At 44.4% G+C, this 27,129-nt stretch overlaps 1 protein-coding gene and 1 long non-coding RNA gene across 5 annotated transcripts in view; one reads left to right on the top strand and one right to left on the bottom strand.

The window, feature by feature from the left end:
• Nucleotides 1-27,129, bottom strand: part of Usp7 (ubiquitin specific peptidase 7) — a 54,980-nt gene that overhangs the window by 15,673 nt on the left and 12,178 nt on the right. The window contains exons 1-12 of one of the 4 annotated variants that reach the window (XM_059270026.1): nucleotides 16,288-16,304; nucleotides 15,394-15,498; nucleotides 14,501-14,675; nucleotides 10,421-10,619; nucleotides 8,364-8,502; nucleotides 6,564-6,652; nucleotides 5,296-5,404; nucleotides 4,161-4,291; nucleotides 3,628-3,682; nucleotides 2,603-2,683; nucleotides 2,421-2,511; nucleotides 46-128 (exon numbers count right to left, since the gene is read on the bottom strand). In XM_059270026.1, the coding sequence (XP_059126009.1) occupies nucleotides 46-128; nucleotides 2,421-2,511; nucleotides 2,603-2,683; nucleotides 3,628-3,682; nucleotides 4,161-4,291; nucleotides 5,296-5,404; nucleotides 6,564-6,652; nucleotides 8,364-8,502; nucleotides 10,421-10,506 (864 nt within the window). In that variant the 5' untranslated portion in view covers nucleotides 10,507-10,619; nucleotides 14,501-14,675; nucleotides 15,394-15,498; nucleotides 16,288-16,304. Of the gene's footprint in view, nucleotides 1-45; nucleotides 129-2,420; nucleotides 2,512-2,602; nucleotides 2,684-3,627; nucleotides 3,683-4,160; nucleotides 4,292-5,295; nucleotides 5,405-6,563; nucleotides 6,653-8,363; nucleotides 8,503-10,420; nucleotides 10,620-14,500; nucleotides 14,676-15,393; nucleotides 15,499-16,287; nucleotides 16,307-20,222; nucleotides 20,355-27,129 lie in introns of those variants that run through there. The other 3 variants (XM_059270024.1, XM_059270025.1, XM_059270023.1) reach the window with 3 other exon arrangements.
• Nucleotides 20,329-22,052, top strand: LOC131916635 (uncharacterized). Its single transcript, XR_009380578.1, has 2 exons — nucleotides 20,329-20,516; nucleotides 21,636-22,052. It is a non-coding gene; the product is annotated as an uncharacterized LOC131916635 (long non-coding RNA).

Raw genomic sequence — 27,129 nt, 5'->3', positions numbered from 1 at the left:
CGTGCCCGAGGAAAGGGGCCGCCAACAGCACGGGAAAGAGGTTACCTGCAGGCCGTGTTCCCCGGCGTCATACTTGTTGTCACCGTCTAGTTGCTCTACTGCCACATAATCCACAAAGGATTCAAAGACTTTAAAAAGAAAGAAATAAAAGAGACAGATCAATAAAGCTCAAGTACAGGTCAGCCTGGGTGTAACTCATGTAGGTTAACGTGTTCAGGACCCAACAGAGCTCGTGGCTGCAGCTATGAACAGCATCACCTCCACTGAACGCAGAGACACAGGCCACTGCACCTTCACTGGGCGTGTTTCTCCAGGGCAGTGAAATGACAGCGTGAGGAGACTCAAGCCCTTCCCTGCACTTTTGCTGAGACACTTACTATAAAGCATAATAGACAGCGTAAGACAAGCAATGGCCTAGAGCCGGGATGTGAGCCTGAGGAGCTGGATGATGACAGAGAGCAAACCAGAAGGACAAGGAAACAGGAGGACCGGCATGGTCTGGGGGCCAGCCCTGGCGTTCTAGCTGATCACACAATTACACCAGTGACAAGGACAGAAGAGCAAAAACTGATACAATTATTTCACTGAATCAGTGTGTGCCATGAAACATCAGGAGGAAGATAAGGCCAGCCACACGCCGGAGAAGGAAAGGCTTCAGTCGGGGCGCGGTGACACGCGGGACAACAGTAAGGACAGCAGTTACACAAAGGCAACAGGTGGTGTGGGGCAGGTTCCTGAGAGAAGGGACTAGAGGAGCATCAGGGTTAACAATGAGTGAAATGCTGCCACGGAAAAGTGAAGCTGAAGGTAAAGCAATGGGAACTGCAACACCAAAGAAGACCCAGACCGCAAAAGGCTGGAGGGAACACAGGCTGGGAAAGCGCTTACATGTTTGGTAAATACCTGTGCAGACCATGGGAGACAAGAGGGAACTGTCATCATCAACTCCAGCTGAATGGGGGGGACAGGGGAACGACGGGGAGGGGAACACACACAACCCTCTACAAGAAACAAGGATCCCAACAGGAAGACAGTGGAACAATACAAACACACAGAATTACCAATCTAGAATCTACGGCCAGAAAAAAAATCATTCAAAAGATGGAAATTAAAAATCTCATCAAGCTGGGCCTTTAATCCCAGCACTTGTGAGGCAGAGGCAGAAGGATTTCTGTGAGTTCAAGGCCAGCCTGGTCTACACACCAAGTTTTAGGACAGCCAGGGCTACATAATGAGACCCTGTAGCAAAAACTGTATCAAATCTAGAAGAGGACTTTCTTGTTATCTCTTGGCAAAGCTAAGAAATGAACCCAGGGCTTGCACATACTGTGCCAATGCTCCATCACTGTGCTACACCCCAGCAAACCTATAAAGGATAAAGTCCATCTTGGCAGAACATGTTCAGGATAGGGGCGGGGGTGGGGGATAAAATACCAGATAGAACCATAGATGTAAGAATGGAAACACTAGAGAAGTTAAAAAGGGAGCAAAGATATTTACAACACTTTCCTTGTATCTTTAAAGGAACATCAAGTAAGTGTTCCTGGAGTAGGAGCTTGGTGACAAAGCACCGTTCTGGCACCTGCAAGGCTCTGGGTCCCGTCCTAACCACCACCCCACCCCACCCCCACACTAAACCTAGGTACAATGCTTAGGTGGGCATTTTAAACAGAGAATATCCAGCTGCCAATAAGGACCTGAAAAGGAAATGGCTCTGCCAATCTTGAGGGAAACACACGCTGAAAATAAACCTACTATAAACTCACAACCCAAGAACCAACTCCATACTTGTCCCACTGGAGCAGCACACCTACAACAGTACAGGCCAACTTTGTATACAGGCTTTAAAATGAACTACATAGAATTGCTTTTTTATATTGGCTTTAGCTCTGTGGAAAAGCATGTACACTGATCACTAAACTTATTATGTATCAGTCCACACAAAGAAATAAATGAGTTTGAGCCTTGTCACAAATGAAGGAGAAAAAACAATGGCCTGAACCTGTAGATAAGCAAAACATCTAAAAAAGAGTGGTCTCTAAAATGGAACACTAGGTGATAACCAAACCACCGCTCCTGAGACACATGTATGATGCACATGTGAATATGATGCTGAACAAAAGCTACCAGACTGCACTAAGCTACATGGTTCCATAAACACACACCAAGGCTGGCCCAAGTTGCTGAAAGCTTAGAGTGGTTTCTTTCAAGGAGTTGAGGGAGTCGAGCCAGGGAATGGGCAGGCTGAGAGGGCTCTAGGCAGCCTGACAGTGTTCTGAGAGTTGGATGGGGTAGAAGCAGGTGTCCACCCAGTGTGCTGCACACTTAAGTCACTCCCTGCATCTATCCTTCATTATAAAACAATCACTGAGCCAGAGCAACAATGATTAAAAGCTTATGAGTATGGAGACAAGACTTACTATTTTTCTTTCCTTTTATACTTAGCTGGATATCATAATAATCTTCTCTCCTATCAGAACGGTAGTCTACTTCTTTGCACTGAATGTAAGACTGTAAATAAACAGAAGGCAGCTTTAGCATTGTCGTCAAATCTACATTTATAACCTTTCAAAGCCTTTCTTTAAAACTAATGTTCACATACCACCATTTTGCCTCTGAATAATTTTGGAATGGTGCCTTCTACACATGTGCCTTTCATCTTATTTTCCACATTATCAAGCAACTGAAAGAGAAGGTTTGGGCATTAAAAAACAAAAAACAAAATACATCGTAATTTAACAATTTACTACTTGGAAGTACCAACAGTCAAAGAATTTCTAGACTAAAAAATTATTACCTTTGGCATGCAATTATCAAAAAAACATACAAATCTTTCTTGGCTGGATTTTGTTGCTTTTACAAAAAAAAAATATCTACATGCAATAATTGAGGTTAACCTTTTATACAGTTTTTGGAATGAATTAGTAATCTGTAGTGCCTTTAGAAGCATTTTTTATATTTATTTTACCTCTGTGGAAAAGCATGTAAATTGATCACTAAACTTAACTCGTATTGGTCCACACCAAGAGATTAATGAGGTTGAGCCTGTCAACAGGATTGACTGGTTTGTCCATGGATATTTAATGAACTGATTCAATCCAGCTAGTGCTGCAAAAAAGAAAACACACCTTGCCCAGCCAATCACCTTGAACAGCCATTCCACGTCTGCGTGTACACGAGTCTACGTCTTTCTCTTTCCTCAATCCAGGAATGAGAATGTACTAGTGACTAAAAAGCTTGGGGTCAGGAAGCAGCACAGAGGCGGCCCCCAGAGGGAGATGGGTGCAAGAAGACTGCTGACAGTGTGCTTGCCCCTTGTTTTGGGACCCCTGTGCACAAGCTCAGTTAACTAGTAAGAAACCCACTTCTTACAGCTACCTTTGTCTAACCTTCCCCAGCAAGTCACCTCCTACTGAGTAGCACAGTTCTTCCCACTGTTTGGACCTAGATGAGCCCTAAACCAGGCATGGTGGTACATGTCTGGAATCCCAGCACTCTTCACTGTGGCCTAATCATCAATCCTAAGCCAAGTGGTCTGATTAGCTGTGAGCCTTTTACTTATAAAGACCTCCAGCACTGCCTCAAACATTTGCTCTAAGAACCAAACAGTTACTGCTTGAAACTTACCACGCGACAAAGCTCTTGAACATCGTGTTGCATGAAGCTATCTAAAGTTTCCCACCTTGCAAAGAGAAAATGAGTATCTATATTTCAATTTCTATAAATCAAGGGAGTCAATTAAGAAGCAGTCTACATTATAAACTAAATTGAATCAACCACTATCCTCAAATTCGGTGCTTTTTTGTGTGTTAAGAATATCTTGGGGACTGTCATAATTCAAAGATTAAGCTGAATTTTACCAGCAGTCAGCAAAAAAAGTTAAACTTAACATTTCCTAACATCTTATCTAGAAAAGGTGGTATCTACAAGTTAAATATACATACATTTCAAAGCTACACACGCCCTTTGCTGAAAAGCAAAGTGGTGACATTTTTTTCAAGAAAAAGTCTAAAACAAGCCTATTTCTTTCGAGGGGACAGTGACAAACTCGGGACGACCGTAAGCCTGCCTGACTGGAGCCCACTTGACACCACGTCGCTCAAGCCTCCACTCTTGCCCTTCCATAGACAGCAGAATGGAGGTGGATTGCTGATACATACCCAAATGACTTTGTGAGCTTTTTTGTTCCTACAGGCTTATCGCTGTGCTGTAATTCATAGAACACTCTCTGTAATGCTAAAGGGACGCTTTTAGATGAGTCATCGCCCTCTGTTGGCATCATGTACACAGCCTAAAAGAATTGATTTAGAAGTGTTTAATTGTAGGTAAAAATATCATTTCTGTTATCATAAGGAGTAAGGCAATTTGCTAGGGGCTCTTAGTTATGCCCAAGTTTGAAAAACCATCAAATTGTCTGTTAAGACTATTTAGAAAACACAAAGAAGAATGCAAAAAAATTAAGTCACCAACCAGGCAAAAAAAAAAAAACCTCGTTTATTTTCTGCTCCCAGGGACAGTACAAATTTTACTTTGCCATGATTTATGAACAAAAAAGAGATGATGAAATGCAGATGGCACTCCAACTACCACTTCACACAATCCCATTCCAGTCACCTGGCCGCCGCAGCAGCGTGGGAATGAGATACAGAAAGGACCTAATTAGAAGTACTTTCTCCTCCTACTGCTCCATACCAGCTGCAGAAAACCAACCCTCCATCAGTAGATTCAAACTGTTCTTATTAATCTATCCCAGCTATTATGAAGCTGAGGCAGGAGGATCACAAAAGGCTACAGAGTGAGTTTAAAGCTAGTCTAAATAACTTAAAGTAAGACCCTATCCCTCCTTAATTTTGTTTTTTAAATAGTGGGTGTGGTGTCACATATCTTTAATCCCAGCACTTTCTACATAGACTAGGCAGGTGGAGCTCTGGCAAGCATGTCAGTTCCAGGAGAGCCAGCACTATATACAGAGGCCTGACTTCCAAATAAATGAATAAAAGAGGGTGGGAGGGGAGCCTGGGAATATAAGTTAGATGTAGAAATATTAGTCCGAGGATCAATTAATTGTTATCATTATGGTGTTTGTATTTTTAAAGTTGATCATCCAAGTCAGCTTCAACAGCAGATGTCCTATTACCAGAGACTAAGGTCAGCCCAGCAGGGCCTCCCCGTGGAGAAAGGGCTGCAGTCCAGGGACAGGGAAGGGAATGTCTGCTGGATACTTTACTGGCCGCCTTTGACATACCTTACAGAAGAGAAAGCAGAAAGCTGGGGAGAAGAATACTATTCATTTACCTTTCGTAGTTGATTTGTGAAAAACAAAGTCTGCAGCAAGCTGTTCATGTAACACGTAGCTCCCTGATTCTTTAAGCCGACATAGCCTGTATGCTTCTTTGAGTCCCACCTGAAAGATCAATCCAAGCTTGAAGGTCCACTGCATGGGACACTGGTTCTAGTTGGTTTGACCCTGGCATCGGTGTCACTGTCCCATGCCATCATCTGTTTTCTAGCATCCTAGCAAATGAACACATTTCACACAGCATTCCTCCAGGCACAACACTGTGGGAACTGAGGCCTGACTTCACATCACAAAGGTCTTCTCACTGACATAACTATTCAAACTCAATTCCAACATTCACCTGTCTGCTAGCAGTTCACAGCATAGCTGCCATTTATAAAGATGAGCACTCACAAGACACTGGGGTTCCCTTTTACATGTGTATCAAACTTGACTTCACAGCATTTTACTGCACACACACATTAGGAATTCACATATTTGATCAGGACATGTCAAGAGCTGAACACCCCAGCCCACCGCTGCTGCCAATTCTGCAGAAACACATATGCAGAAGGAAGACAGGAGTGTCTCTATTTTGAACTTTTAGAATGCACTTCTAAGCCCCAAGGGCTTTTCCTCTTTATTATGCTATTTGGGTGGCTACTTAGGAAAAACGGTGGTCTGAGCGGTGTCCCAGCTATCCTGGACCCATGTGGTAATGGAACCAGAGAAAATCTACCGGACAACAGGAACTACCACATTGTCCAGCCAATCTACCCTCCCTCTCCATACTAACAAGAAGAGACAGGAACCAACACTGTCAGTGAGGATGACAGCATCTATACAGTCCCAGGACCTGGCCAATGGCCCAGGTTAGAACCTCACACTTAAAAAGGGACCGGAGCTGTCAGCAGTACCCAGCATGTTCCCTGCTTCCCTGTGACAGTTTTCATACCTGTGCACGCTTCGAAATAAAAGCAAACAAATCCCCATTGCAGTGGCCATGCATGTGAGGGCCCCAGACTCTCTACTTGGTAAGACAGTGCACCTTCCTAAGATTGCAAAATCTAGATCTAGTCTGATGGTTAGTTACATTCAGAAAACTCATTGGTGAGCACAAAGGAACTGCCAATCAGCCCGTTAAATGAGAGGGTGTGAAGCAGGCAGCTGATTTGAGTGTCGGGGACAAACTAAAGAGGGTGGGCTTACTGGCTGAGTATCTCTCTTAAACATATGCTAATGCTTCTCAATACAGTACAGCAGTACCCAACTGAACAAAACTTACGCAACTCCATGGGGAGCATCCGCTTGTACAAAAACTTCAAAGGTGACTTTATCATCATCTATAAATCCTTTCTCAGGATCAGTCACTTCCTATAAAATAAAAATATCCAACTCACATAAGAATATATAACCATCTATTTTACTCCAAAGAGACAACTGCCCTTGTACTCTGCACTCAATAAATAGAGCACTACCTCAAAATTTAATGGAGCACTACTTTGAATTTTTGCTCTAGTGTGGAAGTGGTCCATTTTGTGTTAAGCATGGACACTGGGAGCTCTGCAGAGGTGTTTAGGGTTTAGTGCCACAGCCTGGGTGAGCTGACAAGGATTGGAAGCACTGACTAAAGAGCAACATGTCAAAGACCACCCACTGGCCACTACCTCTGCAGAAAGGGGCCCTACAGAGTAATGTGTCTTCCAAGGAAGGCCAACCCATCAGAAAGAACTCCAATGTGTAATTAAAAGTTTAGGACTGGAGAAACAGCTCAGTAGATAACAGACCTGCTACTCTATCATGAGAACCAGAGCTCAGTCGGGTGTGGTGGCACACGCCTTTTATCCCACCACTTGGGAGGCAGAGCCAGGTGGATCTCTGAGTTTGAGGCCAGCGTGGGCTACAGAGTGAGTTCCAGGATAGGCTCCAAAGCTACACAGGGAAACCCTGTCTCGAAAAACCATTTTAAAAAAAAGAAAAAAAAAAGTTCCAGGAAAGGCTCAAAGTTACACAGGGAAACCCTGTCTCGAAAAACAAAAAAACAAAACAAAAAAGAAAAAGAAAAAGAGTTCAGACCCTAGTACCCACACCTCACAAGTTCCCATTACTCTAACCTCAAAGAATCTGACAACCCCTCCTGGCTTCTGTGGGCACGCTCATACACACGCCCATAGGCTCACACAGAGACACAGTTTTGTTTTGTTTTGTTTTTTGGAGGCAGGGTTTCTCTGTGTAGCTTTGGAGCCTGTCCTGAAATTCTCTCTATAGACCAGTCTGGCCTTGAACTCACTGAGATCCATCTGCCTCTGCCTCCTGAGTACTAGGATTAAAGGTATTCACCACTACCACCAGGTCCTGGCTTCGGTATTTTTTTGTTTTGTTTTGATTTTTGCTTTTTGTTTTTTCAGACAGGGTTTCTCTGTGTAGTTTTGGTGCCTGTCCTGGATCTCGTTCTGTAGACCAGGCTGGCCTGGAACTCACAGAGATCTGCCCGCCTCTGCCCCCTGAGTGCTGGGATTAAAGACGTGCACCCCGGCCACCTGGCACAAACAGTTTTTTAAAGGTATTTTAAAAATTTAATACTTGGATGCTAGGCAGTGGTGTACACCTTTAATCCCAGCACTTGGGAGGCAGAGAGACAGGTGGATCTGAGTTGAAGCCAGCCTGGGTCTAAAAAGTGAGTTCCAGGACAGCCATAGCTACACAGAGAAAACAGCACCCCTCCCCAAATCACCTCCTGCTTGAGGAGCCAGTGAGGTGACACAGTAAGTAGAGGTGCTTGTCATCTAAGCCTGAAGCCGTGGACCTGAGCTCCGTCCACAAAACCCACAGAAATGTGCCACACCATGACACGTGTGCCCACATACAAGCACACATACGCACACACAAATTAAGTTCGCACACCATATACACACAGGACACTAGTAAGTAAACTTTTAAAGGTTGCAACCTGAACACCTAATGCCAGAAAGCCACACCGACTTCCAGATACCTGCTCAACCCACAAAGCAAGATTTTTGAGGCATAAAAGAACAAGACTAGCAATAACAGTTGGGATATTGAGACTAAATACTCTGTCACTTACACTCCAGGCCATAAAATTAGAGAATCCCCAGTCGTTCTCCTTGTGGAAGAACAAGTGACTGATACGACGGCTGAATGACTTGTCATCGTCCCTGTAATTTATTATCTTCAACACCGCTTGTGCATGACAGGACCACGACCTATTGGGGCAGGGGAGGGAAGAAACAAATCACCCAAGCCTTAGTTGACACGCTTAACTTCGGCTGCACATTTCTAAAACATCAAAACCAGCACATGAACATCTACCTTGGAGAGAGAAGAGGAATTTGAGGGCACAAGTGCAGTGGTTTAGCTCATGATTTATTATTTGGTGGCTCTAGCTGGACTAGAACTCACAAGATTCTGCACCATGACACCCCTAAAATGTTTGATTGTTAAGTAGAGCACACAAGTTCCTGAACTTGAAAGCATCAGTTTTAGGTTTTATATAACTGTGGCTAGACAAGGGTGTAACACAGCAGTAGTGGTTTCGTGGCATGTACAAAAGCCTGTGATGGGGACTACAAGCGTAAGAGTTGATGAGCAAAGTATGATAGCACACACACTCTCTAGAACTCAGGAAGCTGAGGCAAGAGGATTATTGCAAATTCAAGGCTAGCCCGAACAACAGAGCAAATGAAGGTAGACGCACCTCTGGGTTCTGTCCCACAATGCAGCACTACTCAGTAGAGCCTGTACCTGTGCCTCGGGGTTCCTGCACACCTGCCCTACGTATCAGGAGGGATCAGGTACAGAAGTATGTGTTGCCAATGGGGACGCTAGAGAGTAGCACCATGGTTTCCAGTTATAATACAGTCCAACCTGGGTACCATTTTATTGCCAGAGATAAGCTCAGAAGAAAAACTTTAACCTATACAAAGAACCTTACTATACATAAAATTAATTTCACACTTTTTTTTTGGGGGGGGGGTGTCTGTGTCCGTTGCTTGTACTAGGCAAACCCTTTGTTACTTGTGGCTTAGCTAGGCACTTCATAAACATTAAAAGAGAAGGAAACAAGCCATGTCCTTCCCGGGAGCATTTACAGAAAGGACAGCCACAGCTGGTATCATCTGGAGAACACTCTCCCCAGGTTTCCCCAAGAACCAGAATCAGTATACTGTGGTTAGGCTCCCTGGTGCAGACCAAGGGACAATGCACTCCATAATCCCCGACAACCCTCCCCTTAACTGTCCTCCTGGCGTACATGAGTTTAATACTGACAATGAGGGATATGGATTGAAGAGAGAGCTACAAGCTTCTGAGAACAAACCAAAGGGGTAATGATACTTCTTTCCTACCAATGGAGGACCTCCAAGATTTCCCTTTGTTTCTTAGTTACTGTAACAGGGCCTCACGTAATCCAGGCTGGCCTAGAACTGACCTCCCGCCTCCACTTCCCAGATATTGATATTAAGACAATTTTACGCTGGGTGGTGGTGGCGCTCGCCTTTAATCCCAGTACTAGGGAGGCAGAGCCAGGCGGATCTCTGTGAGTTCGAGGCCAGCCTGGACTACCAAGTGAGTCCCAGGAAAGGCGCAAAGCTACACAGAGAAACCTTGTCTCGAAAAACCAAAAAAAAAAAAAAAAAAAAAAAAAGACAATTTTACAATAAGCTTCCTTTTAAAAAGTTATGATCAAAACTGCCCCCCTAACTAGGCCAGAGCCATACTGTTTTCTAAATACCTAGCTAATTGCTGTGACTTCTACTTTCCAACTAGCCCACAGGCACAGGCCATCAGAGGACAGAAGGGCTGTCAGCCTCTGACAGCCATACTTAAGGCTTATGGTGAGAAGGGAATAAGTACTCAGTGGTCTGCAGAGTCCACATGGTCCCAGCCTCTCCAGGCTGCTGGGCTCTAGCACACTAAGCCTAGTTTTACATTGTACTTTTAGAATCAGGGCTGGCTTTAACTCAATAGTAGTGATTATGTAGCAAGGCCCTAGGTTCTATCCCCAGAGCGAAAGGAAAAGGGACTGCATAGAGTTACGGAGAAACTGAAATAAATTGAGTAAGACTGGTGGAATTTGGCTTCCAGAAATCTGTGCATTTGTAGTCGCATCATTTAAACTCTTACGTGGAGTCAGATTCAGCATTGCACTGGAGAAAGAATCCTACGCTTTTTTGGTGTGGTCTGTCTGGATAAAAGCGTGGCATCACCATAATCTTCCATGGCAGATTTCGCACAAAACACGGAGGGCTAAGGACCGACTCACTCAGTCTGCTGAAGCGCTCGACAGTGAACTGAAAGGTTGCCTCGGAGCGCCAACTGGTGTCTGCAAGAAAACATGCCATCAATCACAGAGCTAGGGCATTAACCAATGTGCATGAATACTGCAGTAAACTGCTCTACAATCTCTCTGAATCCAACTGCTGAAGCCTCTAGGGGAATGATAGTGGTGTTTCCAATTTATGAAAAGGCTAATAAGGACAGTTTCTGCATGGCTGGACTCCTATCAGAGGTGCTCACTCCCACACACCTGCCTTCCCTCGGAGAACCAAGAGTTTCGGGGGTTGAAGATCTACTTCAGTGTTCACCCCCAAATCTGGGCATCAAGTGAGGGGACAGATGTAGGAAAGAAGAAAAAGAAGGGCTCATATTTCTGTATATAAGCAGAACTGTATATAACAGGGAAGATAGGAGTCTTGAACTGAGCCCCGGGAGGAGGGAAAAAGGCAGCTGAAGAGACCAGCCACTGTGCTAGGAGCACAGCACATGTAGACAGCCAATGCTGTCCCTCAGCTTCAACTTTTGTGAACTAATAAGCTGGATCTCTTATGGTAGCAATTTGTTTATAAAAAAATAAAGTTCTTCCCAATATCCACAAAGGAATGAAGGATTCTGCCCTATAGTGCCTCTGGTCAGGGGTTCAGTGTGTCAATCAAAAATGCAGCATCTAAAATAATGGCATCATTTACCCCTCACTGGCCAGTAAGTTGATTCAGTCCCAGTAATGTCTTACTGTTTGCTTCTCAGGCTACAGCGAGGGAGCAGTCTTCCAGCCACTCGGCCAGTTGCCACTGGGCAAGCATCAGTAAAGCAAAACAAAAGCCATGGAAGGAAGACCAAGGGACTGCAGAAGTGTCTCAGAACATCACTTTCTCTATTTGCCTAACTGTGGATTGGGAACAGGCCCTGACTGGTGGGGACTGAAGGCCACCTCTGAGGGACCTGAAGTCACCCCCACCTTGTCCCCCCAGGATCAGGTATTGACATCCCTGACTACTGGGTCCCGGAGCATAAGCAGACTAGACTCATGAGGATCATGTTAATTAACAGGGACACCCTGCCCCCTTACATCACCAGATTGTTGAAGGCCATTTTAACAGAGCCCCACAACCCTTCCATCTGATCCAAACTGTACACAAAGTTAGTTTGTGGGAATCACCTACTTGTAGGTATACTAAAGTTCTAGAAGTTTGCAACTACCTGGGTCTGTTCTTAAGAAAACATGTCCATCAGTCCTCACAGAGGGTATTCTTTACCAAAGTCTGTCCAAGTTCACACTCTGCTTCCCCCACCCCTTTGCACTATGCATAACCCGGCTCCCTCAGTCAGGGCAGGAGCACTATAGCAAGAGAGCGGCTCCAGGAAGCTGCAACGAGGTGCTGACGACTGACCTAAGTCTACTGAGTGGGATATTCCTACACCTGCTTGAAGAGGGAAGAATTCTGTCCATGACAATGCCTAAAAGTACTCAGGAGACAAGGTTTGCCACATGCTTTAATGGACCTACAAAGTGCACCTGAGCAGCATTAATTTCCACTTTATGGTAAGGAAACTGAGGCATACTGATGTGAAGCATGTTACAAAGTGACAGTGAGTCTTCAATAATGCCCATCATCTGTGGAGACACCAAGGACAATGATGGTGTACTCTACAAGACATAAGAGCCAATACAGCTAGCCTATCTCGGCAATTTAGATTTATAGGATTACACTTTAGATCTACGAAAATTGAAGCATACTGTAATTTTGTTTTTGTTCTTCCATCCCGCACATTTGAGTAAAAAGAAACAGTGGTGAAATTTACACTGACATGTAATTCTTTTGACAAAGCAGCACCTGGCACTCTCCATGGCCCGCCTCACTCGTCTGCTTCGTTACACATCACACTGGATTTCTGCATTACACTGAAGGCACATTCTTAGAACAGGCTAAGGAAGTTGAAACTTCTTATGAATAACTTGAGAGCTGGAGTACAGTCCAACTGTAGAACCTACAGTTGACATGGGCAAGGCCCTCAGTATTCACACCAATAGGACATATGAGAATTTATAAATGCCAAATGAAAAGCCTACAAGAAAATCTGAAACCTATCTATGACACGAAAAGCCTGCTGATTACCCTGCTATAGGGAATTACATGAGACTGACCAACAAAGGTCTTTGCCCAAGAATGGATGAAGTAGTATGTGAACTCCATATACTTTAAAAAACAAAACTAAAACCTGTGAGGGTTTAAGCATTTCAAAGGCTTGTTGTTGTTTTTTAACACACAAGAGATAATCAGCATAAAGGACATGGGAATCCTATATGATCACATCACGGAAGACAGCTGGCCTGAAACCACTGTGTCTCTGCTCCCTGCAGCTACTTTTTCCTCACGATGAGCACACTAACTCCTATTCAGCCAGACTCGAGATCCCCCAGCATCAATCCTGCCCCAGAAAACTTCAGACGCTAGCAGTTGTGCTGCCTGCCTGCCCCAAAGCTCCACACCACCACTATCTTATCTGCCCAGAGCGAACGCCAATGGATCGGCCTGGACTTCAACTCTGTAGGGAGAGCAAATGAAGACCGGACCTTTCAGGCTTTCGAAGGGACTGACTTCTCCACGTGGTGGCTCTAGAGTGATGTTTTCTCAAACCTCACTCACATGGATTAGTCATTCTCATAAAATTGTCTAAGTCAGTTATTCGGATGAAACGAACTGTGTCCAGATACCTAAAACTTAACCTGGCTCCATAGAGATCTTCATAGCCACGTTTGCTCTAAAACGTCTCTTAGTCATCTAAGGAAAAACCATACTTGAGGGAACAAGAATAGATGTGATGAAAAAGTAGCTCCGAGACTTGCCCATCTCATTAGTCTGCTAACAGGACTTTAAAAATGTTCTCATCAACTAAACATGTTCTCCACTGATGTCTGCACTGCCACGCCACCTAAGTTCTTACTAACAAGGACCCTCAGCACAGGGAAGTCACTCATCATTTGTTTACAAATTGGTCTAAATCATGTTCTCTAAATCATGTGTCATAGTCTGATGTGCTTTTAAAAGATTTAAGTAAAGGGGTTCAAAGCCAGAGTCTGGGGAATCATTAAGAAACCCCCCTGTAGAAGCCAGCTTAGGCATGGACGGCTGAGGGCCTGCATAATGCAGAGCTCCTCAACCTTTCCAAGGTTCTGTCCTTTGCCACATGACCCATAAAACCTACATCAGTGTTTACAATCACATTACCTCCAGAAAAGGCCACCCTGCATTCTGCTCCAGAAGCAGAGCCCAACCCTGCTGTGCTTTCACCATGCTATCAACAGGCTCAGGCCCTGAGTCCTCTCTGAAGACAATGCCAACTCCAAAGCAAGAGGGCTGCTCTGCTTTTTCTATCTGCGACCCCAAACGCTTTGTGACATAACATGGGTATTTAGTACTAAGAATTCGGTACTATTTGCCCCAAAATAAGAGAATTCTGACTCATAACCTCTAACCATAATTCTCAAGCTAGGCCACCCGGCCCCCAGGAGACACTTGGTTGTCTATTTTAACTGCAGGTAGGAAGTAAGTAGTAGGGTTCAGAGGATAACAAACTGGCCTCTTCTACTACACAGAATGTCTCATAGCCACATCTGTGTCTCCCAGACACTCCTAATAAGAGAGGAGTTGCTTAAAACTAACTGCACTGGGAGAGCTGATGGGGTGGGCTTGCTACTGCTCTACATACAACTCAAAGTGACCCCAAATGCACACCTGGCACCTCTGCCTAGCCACCTTCCCAAATGCACTCTGCGAGCCACTCTTGGCATCTATGGTGTCCAAAGTGAATCCACCAAACGCCCAATAACCAATGAGACCACACCCACACCGTTGCCCTTCATCTACAGTGGAAAGCGCACTCCACGGGGAACAAAGCAGCGGGGTGTAGCCCACGCCTCTTTACCTTCCTCAGAAATTGCCTCAGCCAGCTGCCAGGGGTAAACCGCACTGTGAGAGAACTCTCAACTGCGGCTGCAGTTTCGCATGGAGGCTGAACTTTTGGCAGGAGGTCTGAACAGCAGTCCTTCTGGTGGTGCAGCCCGTGCCTGATGGTTTCTTTCAACTGCCCCGTTACTCCCCTGGGAAGGACACAACCCTCATGAGGATTGATGGACATGCTTGTACAGAACATGGTTTCATATTACACTGCAAGATTCCAGGGGCTGCATAAAGCAATTACTGGCTGCTCCCTTCTCAGGATTTTGACTTGCAAATGTTACATCTCTTAAGATGATATAAAGAATTCTCAAAAGAAAAGTGATTCCCTGACACAAAATGCCCATGCATATACATATGCATATGCTTTTTCACATGGAAGCTACAGAGAAAGTGAGTGGAGGAAGTCTAGGGCCCAACGCTTGGCTCTCACTTCACCTAACAGGAGTTGGGAGGTGTTCTCAATTGCAGTCAACTGATAAGACACTAAAGTGGGAATGCAGTGGAAAACCAAATCCCAATGCTGAAAGTATCTTGCTGCAAACAAATGGGAAAGGAAAATACAGTCTACGTGGCACCCTGGATGCTAACAGTGGCTGGAAACCGGTGGGTATGAGCAGATACCCACTCACTACAAACCTCTGGATTTGAACCCCCTTTCCTAGGCTGAGGAGAAGCAACTTACCTTGAAATTTTACACAATCTTGAAACCCAAAACAAAAACAAGATCCTCAATTGCCCTCAGATATAACCTCCTGAAAACTAACTACTCTAAAGACTAGAAAGTACTCAAGGAAAAAATACAGATGGATTATGTTTCTGACAGCGCTCCACAGCTGTGAGTAAGTGAGCAGTACTTACCGTCCTCCATGTCCTCCTCCGCATTGCTGTGCCCATCACTCAGGGCTACATTCCCATTGATGACAGGGTTCTGAGTAATTCTTGGTGGGTCATCTGTATCTCCAGCTTTAAGGAAAATAAGAAAGCTCATGAGTCGATCTTCATAGTTGGACTACATGCACAAGAATATTTACATTTTATTATTTGTAATCAAATTCTAATTGTAACGTAAATTTTCAAAGCTTAAAGGGAGATGAATTTTGGCCACATCACAAGATAATCTGTTCCATTTGTAATTAATGAAAGGACCATTCTGTATACAGAAAATGCTTATTTGCAGCATCTCTTATTTACTCTCAGTCTGCAATGGCTAATGGCTTAGATTTAAAAACCTTTACATAATTGATATGGAAAGTTATTTTGCAGTAAGCCTCCTACTAATTAAAACTTAATCCTCTAGGGTAGGACTGTGGGTCTTTAGGAGAGTTCTTTCCTTGCATGTACAAGGATTCCTGGATCCCATACTTAACACTGAAAAAACAATAAAACTTAACCCAGGAATGAAGAGATGGCTCAGAGGTTCAGAGCATTCACTGCTTTTGCAGAGGACCTGAGTTCAATTCCCAAAACTAACACAGCAACTTACAACTGCCTGTAACTCTGAGTTCCTGGGGATATAACTTTGAGGGTACCTGTACCCACATGCACACATATCACCCTGTCAAACACACACAAACACAAACACACACACACACACACACACACACACACACACACACACACACACACACACTAAAACACATCTTTGAATAAAAACCTTAACCCTACAGACTATTTTCTTGAGTTCACTAAATAACTGCAAACAAAACGGAGTAGGGAAACTCTGGGTTGCTTTGGGGTTTGTCATCATTTTACCTCCTAAATGTTGGGACTACAGCTGGCACCACCACTTCTGGCTAATCTCGGGGTTAAAGCAGCCCATGTACACCATTCCAAAACAGACTGCAGAAGCAGCTCAACTCCACAAATGCTGCCCCAGGTTGTCCAGGAGCTTTGATTTTTTTCCCTGCAACACCAAATGCAGGAAACGGGTCTTACTACATTCAGGAGACGTGATTTTCTGAATAGCTAGGTAGCCATGTGCTAGACCTTCATAATCCCGAGTCTTAATGTCATTGGGGGTAGGGGGTGGGGCAGTACACTGGTTCAGGACCACGGACAGAGCTAAAGTGGCTCCCCTATTTGGCTCTCTCAAACTGCAATCCTCCAGTTGGAGCATGAAAATTCTCCAACTCCTGCTTTAAATGATGCCTCCCCATTTCTGCATCTCAAAACTCTCAAAGTAACAAGAGATAGGCATTCTCACCTACATTTGGACAAATTTAAGATCAAATTTAAGATCATCTCCAATCTCCACAGGCATAAGCCTCTAATACACTTGTATTAGAAAGCTATTTCTAAAAACAAACACTTTAAAAAACTGGCCCTTTAATCTCTAAGGACCACAATCCCTTGGACAAGGGTTTGTCTGGGATGCGGGGGTGGGGGGGTGGAGGGTGGGGGGGGTGGGATGGGAGGGGATGGTAAAGGAGGTCTTCTGGCTAACCTGAAATTCACAATCACTCCTGCCTTGACCCAAGTGCCAGGTAACAAAGCAATGAGAAGGTTTTGAATGACAAAGGTTATGTGTGAAATACAGGGGAGGTGGTGAGTTTCTTTTTGCTGATTTTCAACTAGTTCAAACTTTCTTTTTCTTTTTTTATTTTTTTTATTTTATTTTATTTTATTTTTAGTTCAAACTTTCTAAATAATGAATCTAAGAGCTAAAAGGCAAAAAGAACTGGTAATTCAGCATTTTTTTTCACTTACATCTATTCCCCTCAAATAACATCAAATCATCCTTCAAAGTTTTATGAGGTAAACCATGACCAAGGCCTATAAGCTTTGACACATTATGTTGTTGCCTGGCATTTTAAAAGGGTCACAACATAACTTCTCCACATATACAGTTTATTAAAAAAACAAACAAACAGAAACAATTTGCTTTCCATGCAAACCTCTCTCTGTAACTAAGCAGGAGGGCTGTGGCCAGTGCAAGAGCTCAGCACTGGTTAAAGTGCTTGCCACAGAAGCCTCACAGTCCGAGGTCCATCTCTGAAATGCAGCGAAGGTAGAACCAACTCTCAAACTTGTCCTCTGACCCTCCAGACACACACAGTAGCACAGGCACATCTGCTCAAGGTCTCCATCCCCACCTGCCCCCTCACCAAAATGTAAACTGGGCATGATGGCATATGCTTTTAATCTCAGCAAGTAGATCTCTAAGATCAGCCAGGGCTAAATGTAGTGAGATCCTGCCTCAAAAATAAACATATATATAAATGCTGGGAGAGTTGTGTGCACTTCCTTCACAAATTCTCAAGCATGTGAGGACCCTGCTCATCTGGAGCCTCACAGGAGGTTAAGTGACCGTGGCCAGTCTGTTGCACACACAAGTCTGGAGCTATCAGATCCCAAAGGAATTCTCAATTACACCTGGCAATGTCTGGTGCTATCACAAATGCCTTTGAAACCACTCTTAAAACTTCCTTCCAAATACAACCATTCCCTTGGTATTTTATAACTCATTAGTAACGGTGAAGACAAAGGCTCTGTTTTTATTAGTAAGATACAAGTAAATTTAGACTGCAGCGGAAAAGAGGGGTTTTGTTGGGATTAAGGCTGATGTTGGTTTAGGTAAGCCATACTAGAAAGTGCTTTTCCAGCAAAAGTTATGTTGATTAGAAGAGAGCTGTGGCTCCACACTCACACACGCCACCCCAGCTTCCCAGCAGGAGATAGAGTTCACTGCAGTGCCATGACTGAAGAGAAGCATTTGTTCCATATCTATAGTCGGCACATCTAGGGAAAACAAGTGGAACCCTACAGTTGAAGTATTCATTCTCCAGAGTAACACCCAAATTAATCCACCACACAGGTAGAGTTGAGAAGCTGGTGGCTATAAAATGTCACAAAGTCATTTGGTCTGACAAGTGCTAGTAACTCAGCCATGAGAAGCTCCTAAACAACTACCTAGGCAGCTCAAGTCTATCCCCAAAGGACAGAATACCAAGTTTGTAAAGTTCTTCCAAAGAAACAAGCTCATCTGCAAAGCATTTAAAACTTAAGATGCAGTGGATTCCTGGGCCAGAATAAAGGACTGCACCAGAAGATGCCCCTTTATTATTGAGGGCACACTGGAAGAACTAGTTTACGGCCACATAAAGTGATTTCACTCCTGGGCTTTCTGTCCTACTGAGTGGGATAGAGGGATATGAGTAGTCATTCATATGTGTGCATAATGTAAAGGCCAGAAGTGGACACTGGTTCTCTTCTCACTGTCCACTTTGTATTGTGTAAGATGGGGACATTGACTCTCCCCTATTCTACTAGACTAGCTGGCCAATGAGCCTGTAGGGCCTACTTGCCTTACCCCTGCCCCAACTCACAGCCTAAAGCACTAGGGTTACATGTATGTGCTCCCAACTCAGGTTCCCATGCTTGCTCAGCAAACAATTTACCTGCTGAGCTCTCTCCCCAGCCCCTAGTTCGAATTTTGTAAGTAATTTAATTTGGCCAAACATGGACCCCAATATTAACTTTATGACACATAACCATCTCAAATAGCGAGGAATCATCTAGCCAACAATGACAATATGCAATGGCTAAAATGACTAGGTTAAAAGTATCTGGGGCTGGGAGTGTTGCTCAGTGATTGAGCACTAGCCTAGTATGAGCAAGGGACTAGTTCAATTCTAAGCACTCCCTCCCACCAACCTCCAAAAAACCCAACCGGCATCTGTAGAAAATAAAGCAATCACCATTTTAATGTATGTATCACTCAGAAAAGGGTACCACTTTTCATTATTGTTATCGAGTATCAGAGGTATAATTTTGTGTTTATTAAAAGGCAAAAAAAAAAAACCTCTTTTTCGAACCATCACAACTACTTGGCTAGTTATAAAGTCTAAACTTCCTCCTCCTTACTGAGGAGGCCTGTGCTTCCTCCCATGGACCTCCATTTGTGATGTCATAAGAACTACCATCTCATTGAAGAACACTTGCCAACTGCTATGGAAATAGATAGCACTAAATCAGCCCCTCAGTCTCAACCTTGGATAAGAGGTTAAGAGCCCAGAGGGAAGAACCTCGTGGTAGCCTAAAAGGGCCAGGGCAGGAGAAGCCATACTCAATATTCCAAATAACTATTACAACCTGCTGTGTATTACTACCACCACGTGGTGGCGTTGGCTGCAAATGTCGGCTCTCTCTTTGGAGCTCTAAGCATCTCTGACCCCACTCCAGATCAACTTGTGCTAATGACCTACTAACAACCACCCACTAGTACAAAGCAGAACACAGAATACAGGGGCCAATTCTTGGATCCTAGGCGTGTCATACACCACCTTAGAGCTGGGCATCTTCATCCCTATCTCAAATCAGCTCCATCTTCAATTCTAAGAGAATTATCTACATGGTTCCTCTCTCCCCATACTAAACTCAATATTACTTAATACAGAAACTCTATGTAACCAAAGAATGTTAGAGCCCTCACGTAGAACATTCATGAGGCCCTATGTTCAATCTCCAGTATCACAGAAAGGGGAAAGAAGGAAGGTGGAAGGGAGAGATTCTGAAGGATGAGGGGACAGAAATAAAGAGGGAGGGAAGAAAGGAGGGAGGGAGAAAGGGGGATACTGATCTATTGTTCTGCATATATATCTTAGTCTGATACTACTTAAATCAACAACCCCAAATCATTTGAGGGGTAACCGTGCTATGCGGTTACTGGTCTGGAAGTCTTGAATCACCTTCTTGCCCAAGCCTGTAGTTCCCAGCCATGTCTCATGGCTCTGTAGCCCAGCGAGTCTGGGGGGCTGGAGAGGGAAGGTTCTGTCATCCACAGCGGAGTGAATGCATAGAATCTCCAGGAGCTGTACACCTCAACATTCTTTTTCTTTTAAAGCATCCTGCAAAATTCTTGTTTTTAGGACAAGAAATATATTCTAACAATCTCATCAATTCAGATAAGGTAAAGTGACCCATGACCAGAAAGAGGACATTTATAGGACACTGGTGAAGCCACAAAAGCAGCCTTGAGTTTGGTAAGCAGTAATGTATTAAGGTCAATTCCACATCTGTGAATTGATCTCCATCAATTTTAACCTAGGGGAGGACCAAGGAGAGGATAAAAGAAAGGGAATAGCAACTCTAACTTCTCTATAAATCTAAATGATTCCAAAATTTTAAAATTATTTTAAGTCCTCAGGTCCAAGAAAGAAAAGGATTCATAGAAAATTTTACCACCATGCATCATATAGGGTATGCCTTTAGCTCTCAAACAACTAAAGAGAAAAAATATTAAGGGTTAAAAGGGTTTTTGGTTTTTTTGAGACAGGGTTTCTCTGTGATGCTTTGGTGCCTGTCCTGGATCTCGCTTTGTAGACCAGGCTGGCCTCGAACTCACAGAAATCCTCCTGGCTCTGCCTCCCGAGTGCTGGGTTTAAAGGCGTGCACCACCACCGCCTAGCAAGGGCTTTTATATATAAATTTTATTAATTATTTGTGTGGGGGTAAATGTACAAGTCATGTCAAATACATGTACAGTTCAGAGAACAACCTGAATGAATGGTTCTCTCCTTTACACTGTGCGGAGCTCTAGGATCAAATGCAGCTCAGGCTTGGTAGCAATGCCTTCACCCACTGACACAGCGTCACGATCCCCTGAAACATGAAGTTTCTCCACACCAAGCAACAAGTACACTAGAAGGGAGCAGGTGCTGGGTGGGAATATGGAGAGCAGGGGAGCTTTGACAGTGTGTGAAGTACCAAGTGAATGTGTGTTGTTGATGTGAGGTGGCCATATCAAGGACCACAACCTTAGGCTCATGGGGGGAAAAAAATGGCAAAATCCCCCCCTTCCCAAGTAGTGAGGCTCAGATGGATGGCAAAGCTTTCCTCTGGTCCATGTTTGGATGTTGATAGTGAATGCAAAAAAAAAAAAAAAAAAAAAAAGGTCCAAAATACCCACCCCAATTACAGCCCAAAGACTGCTCCCTTACCAAGATTAGCTAAACCAGGCTCCTTGATGCCGTCAGCCGTATGTATGTATGTATCCTGCCTCTCTGTATATAATTTCTCTAGAGAGCCCAGTCTACCTGATCTCAGCTTTTCTGGGCCTGTATATTTATTACCTTTTCCCCTTTCCTTACCACTCCATTCAGGTATGTCCCTAGCTGTGCCGGGCATGGTGGTGGGAGAGCTTATTATCTGGACTGGAGCAGAGGCAGTAAAGAAACTCAAGCATTTTACTAATCAAGATCATAGTGAACACAATGAATGGCACTAGGGAGCAGGAAAAGTTTAAAAACAAACAAAATTCCAACTGAGAGACTGGGGATGTGACTTAGCAAGCAAGCACTAGCTTTAGTGTGGGCAAGGTTGAACTAGCATGTCCCAGGCATGTAAGTTCTGAATAACAATCACCAACCTCCAGAGTAATAAGCCCTTGTTTACTGACAGAACTACAGGCTGATTAAAGTCATACTCGGACTGGTGAGAGGCCATGTCACAAGGCACTGGGCCTGAGTACCAAAGTCAAGATCAATCTGAGAAGGCTAATAAAGTGCTTTAAACATGTATATATGCATTTTAAAATTGTCTACTGGACTGGGGCTCAGTTGGTAGAATGCTTGCCAAGTATGCATGGAGGCCTGGGTTCCATATTAAGAATCACATAGCAGAGTGATGGATGGTGGAAGATGAGGGACCTGAGGCCAGCCTGGATGATGAGATTTCCATCTCAAAAACCAAACAATGCAGAGAGACTATGTACTCTTTTCCTAACTACAAACAACAAAACTAGGCCCTAGTCCATCTGGCCAGAAACAATTCACCAACCCTAAACACAATTCTCAGCATTTACTTCTACTCTATATGATTTTAGCACACATGTAGATGTGTATCCACTACCAGAGAAATCAGAAAAGATCAATTCCAGCAGAAGAATACTTTTAAAAGAATATTTGTATATGTGTACTTCCTTCCCCCAATCAGAAGACAGAAGAGGGCATCAGACCCCTGAGGCTAGAATTACAGGCAGGTGGTTGTGAAGTGGGCAGACACAGTGGGAACTGGGAGACAAATTCGGGTCCTCTGAGGAGCAGCAAACATTCTTAACTGCTCAGCAACTTCTCCATCCTGTCTGTGCTCCTCTTATAACACAACCTGGAGCCACAACCCCTGGCAAACATTAATCTCTTTCACTTTAGGCTGGGAGTGGTGGTGCACAGTTTTAATCCTAGCACTCAGGAGGCAGAGACAGGAGGATCTCTGAGAGTTCAAGGCCAGGCTGGTCTACATACTGAGTTCCAGGACAGCCAGGGCTACATAGTGAGACCCTGTCTCAGGGGGCAGGAATGGAATGAGAGTCCTCTTTGTCATTTCAACAGTGTTGCATAAATGCTAAAGTATGTAACAACGTTTCTTTTTACTGCCAGACAGGATGAAAAGGGGGCACTGTGCAACCATTTGTCGGATTTGTGGGAGTTTTACAAATAAAGCTCCTGAGAGCATTTCAGATCTACTGTTTTTATTTTGGGATTTTGAAAAATGAGTTCTTAAAAGCCAATAAATATTAAGTTAGCAAGGCAACCAATGCTGTTTGAACAAAGGGATGTTTAATCCTACGGTCAAGGAACTGCTGGACCGGGTGCCCTCCAACAGCAGCTGTCAGCCAAGCTTTCTCAATGTTTGGTGAGCACTTTTTCTTCAGGAAGAAGAAACATTCTCACACCACACAGGGGAGTCCCAGGCATCCATCCGGCATAGATGCACACAGGTGAGGAAGAGGAGGGTACCCGGCTTTTCTGAGCTGTATATTTGTGGTGTTTGTTTTGGTTTTTGGCCACTTGGAATGATCAACACACAGCCTGGTCCTGGGCTTTAGTCCTACAGCACTCTGTCTCACCACCAAGGAGTCTCTCTGGCTTCCAGAATCCGCAGCCTTTCTCCAGTGGCACAACTGACCACACTGATATCCAGGACCAGAGCTATAGCCAATGGCTGGGAATCCTGACCACAGGACCAACTCTCCAGCACAAACACGACAAATGGCAATGAAGAGCTCTGGGTTTCAAGTTATAGGAGCTGGACTTAGCATATACCACAGCCAGAGAAGATTGGGGGAGATCACAGAGCAGCAGTGAGGTGGACAAACCCTAGTGACAATGACCCACACCTGGTGGATGGAGTAAGCCACAAAAGAACAGGAAGAGGGTGACTGATGCGAAAGGCAGGAGGGAAACAGGACCACACCCATGGAGGACCTTGAAGACCAAGAATAACTCAATCACACTAAGTCCCCCGTGGACAGAGAGGAAGACACTCACGCTATGAAAAGGCACTGTGGACCTGACAGAAGAACCAAGAATGAAGCAGTCAGTATTCAGTGCTTGGACCTCTCTCCGTCTTGGCCATCATAGGCAAGAGGGATCCCTTCCAAGCTACTAGTCCTGCAAAAATCTTGATGAAAACTGACTAGCTTGTCTCTCCTCTGTCAAGGTGGACCTCTATTTGATGTGGATTCCAGTCGGCATTCCTTTGATCATCTCATTAGCAGTAAGATTTGTCTACTGATCTCATGAAGCTAAAGTGGTCCAACTTGGGCTTTTGCACTGGGTATTTAGTTCCAGGCATCTGTCCGATAAAGCAGGAAGCCTGCGTCAGGGGCTAGTGCCCACACAAGCTTAAAAGCAGTGGAGCCTGAAAGCTAGAAATAGGTCCCATTTTACACAACAGCTCTATGGTCTAAAAGAACCCTGATTTACATCAGTTACATGAAAATGAAGCCCCAACGAAAGACACATGTAATTTGTATTCCTTAAATAAAATTGGAGCTTTTAGTTTGGCTTTATCATGTAAAAATCTGTGCCCTGGAGATGCTTATTGTAATCTGTCTTCCGAGCTCTGGTCTAAACACTGCAGTGGGAACTGAGGAGTATGAAATACTGAGGAGCTGGTGACTGCACTGCACTGCTTCCTCCTAAGTACTCACTTCACAAAACACCAAAATCTGCTCAATTGTGGTGAGTAACCAACTGCCATGGGAAAAAGTCACAGCATGTATGGCAAACAAGAACGCAAGCGCCAGACATTACCCGTGGCAAGGAGTGGCCAAAGGAATAGTATTCAGAGTAGCATAAAAGCTGACCTTGCATAGACAGGACCAGGGAGGTCCACATCATCTCTAAGGACCAGGAGCTTCCCTGCTTTGGATGTTTTCAGTGAGTTATAGTGCAAACTTACATGGGTGTGTACACACACACACACACACACACACACACACACACACACACACACGCACACTACATCAACACCAAAAATCTATTAGCTGAAATTAGCTGAAAGGAATCCTCCTTGGGTAGCCTTTGCAAGGTGTATGAGGGAAAGGGGTGGAGCAGACACCCAGAGCTCTCTGTAGCCTAGGTCTCTTTACCCCTTAGAACCAGCACCCTTCTTCCTTTAGTAACTAGCTTTCCTTCAAAGTCACTCAAAAAGGATATATACAAAACTTTCCCCCAAAAGGACCTATAATGTGGATACTCATGAGGCTGAGGCAGGAAGATAAATGACCATAGTCAACTACAGAGAGGACCTTGTCTCCCAAAAAAAGCTTTCAGTCTGCTATGGTAGTGCACTCCTTTAACCCTGGCACTCCAGAGGCAGAGGCAAGTGGATCTCTTGAGTTTGAGGCCAGCCTGGTCTACAAATCACCAGGGCTGTTACACAGATAAACCCCACCTCAAAAAATAAAAGCAAATAAATAAAAATTAAAAATACATGTTTTAAGTTCTTTTATTTGGCTAAGACTCTAACAGGAAATCTGTTTTAACCCTTTCATCACAGGCTGTCTGTCCCATCTTTAGTCACACAAACAGACCACCCACCATGCCAGGTTACTCTCCTTAGAGACCCACCCAGTACCCTGTCTTTCATTTAAGGGCTGAAAAACTAGTGCCCAGAGGTACTCTGAAAACCTGACAGCAAAGGAGGCCTGATTTTAATGTAAGTCAAAGGAGGCCACCCTGGGTAGCAACTGAACTTACAAAGCAATGTTGAACCCAACACTGGCTGTCCATATGGCACATGAATACTGGACATCCTTTTTTTGTTTTTATAATTTATTTATTTATTTATTTATTTTATATGCATTAGTGTTTTACCTGCATGTATGTCTGTGTGAGGATACCAGATCCCCTGAACTGTTAAAGACAGTTGTGAGCTGCCATGTGGGTGCTGGGAACTGAACCTCGGTCCTTTGAAAGAGCAGCCAATGTTCTTACCCACTGAGCCATCTCTCCAGGCCCAATATTCTTGAGGTCAAATCACTGAGGGAAACTTAAGTGCTCATAAATAGAAAGACTCAACATGGCAAACATGGTCTCCCAAATTACACATTGAAGTGGTGACTGACAAGAGAGACTACACATGTTGTGAACAGTGAATGGTACTGCACTCCTGTAATCTCAGCACTTGAGAGAGAGGCAGCAGGATCAGGAGTTTAAGGTCCTCCTTGAGCACATAGGGAAGCTTTAGGCCAACCTATTTTATGGGGCAGGGCGCTGAAGAAATGGCTCAGCAGATGAGTACTTGTTCTGCAATCAAGATGACCAGAGTCTGGATCCCAGAACCCAGGTAACAAACACGCTAGGCACACTTTCTTTCTTTCTTTTTCTTTTTTCTTTCTGTTTTTGGTTTTCGAGACAGGGTTTCTCTGTGTAGCTTTGTGCCTTTCCTGAATCTCGCTTTGTAGACCAGGCTGGCCTTGAACTCAAAGATCCGCCTGCCTCTGCCTCCCGAGTGCTGGGATTAAAGGCGTGGGCCACCACCACCCGGCTAGGCACACTTTCTAATCCTAGTAGTCATGTCGGGGAAGAGACAGAAAGTTCACTGGGGCTTGGTGTCTTCGAGCCTCCATGAGAAAATGCAAGAGCAGGTTCAGAGAGATGATGACAATGACAGAAAGTGGTAGAGGAGGACCCCCGGTCCTCCCTGGCCTGGCACTCACACACAGGTGCAACTCCCACACATGCATATGTCCATAGAACACCACATAAACACACAAGTTAATTCAAGAGTATACTTCCAAAAAAAAAAAAAAATCACACTTTGCAACACAAACCCTGTCAAACTGGTGACTATTTCTACAGCTACAGAAGCTGATTCTAATAGTTATACACAGAAACAGAAGAAACAGATAAGCAAAACTACTCGGAAAAACGAACTCGAGTAAGAATCCCTTCACTCAATGCCAGAGTTGATGAGCAGCTGCAATAAGCAAGATGCACTGGTGACAAAGGGGATCCTTTGTCATGGAGAACACCAAGAACAGCAGGGAATCCAGATGCAGTCATTCACAGGACCACTGGATTCTAACAAAAGCTCAACAACGAAGTACAGTGGTGCATACCTGTGATCCAAACAAGTCAGAGACTGCAGCAGGGGATCTGAGCTCTAGACCAGACTGGACAGTTACAGGTGAGACTGTCTCCAATGAACTACAAGAGATGATGGATGGATGGATGGGTAGACGGACGGACGGACGGACGGACGAAATTGTGAGTGGATGGGTAAGTAGGTGGATGGGTGAGTGAGTGAGTGGGTGGGTAGGGAGGGGGGAAGAGGGAGAGAAGGGAGAGAAGGGAGGGAGGGAGGGAA

Source organism: Peromyscus eremicus, chromosome 8a (genome assembly GCF_949786415.1).
Source record: "Peromyscus eremicus chromosome 8a, PerEre_H2_v1, whole genome shotgun sequence".
NCBI classification, from domain to species: Eukaryota; Metazoa; Chordata; class Mammalia; order Rodentia; family Cricetidae; genus Peromyscus; species Peromyscus eremicus.
Note: the sequence above shows the minus strand (reverse complement) of the source record. Positions and strands in the feature narration are given on the sequence as shown.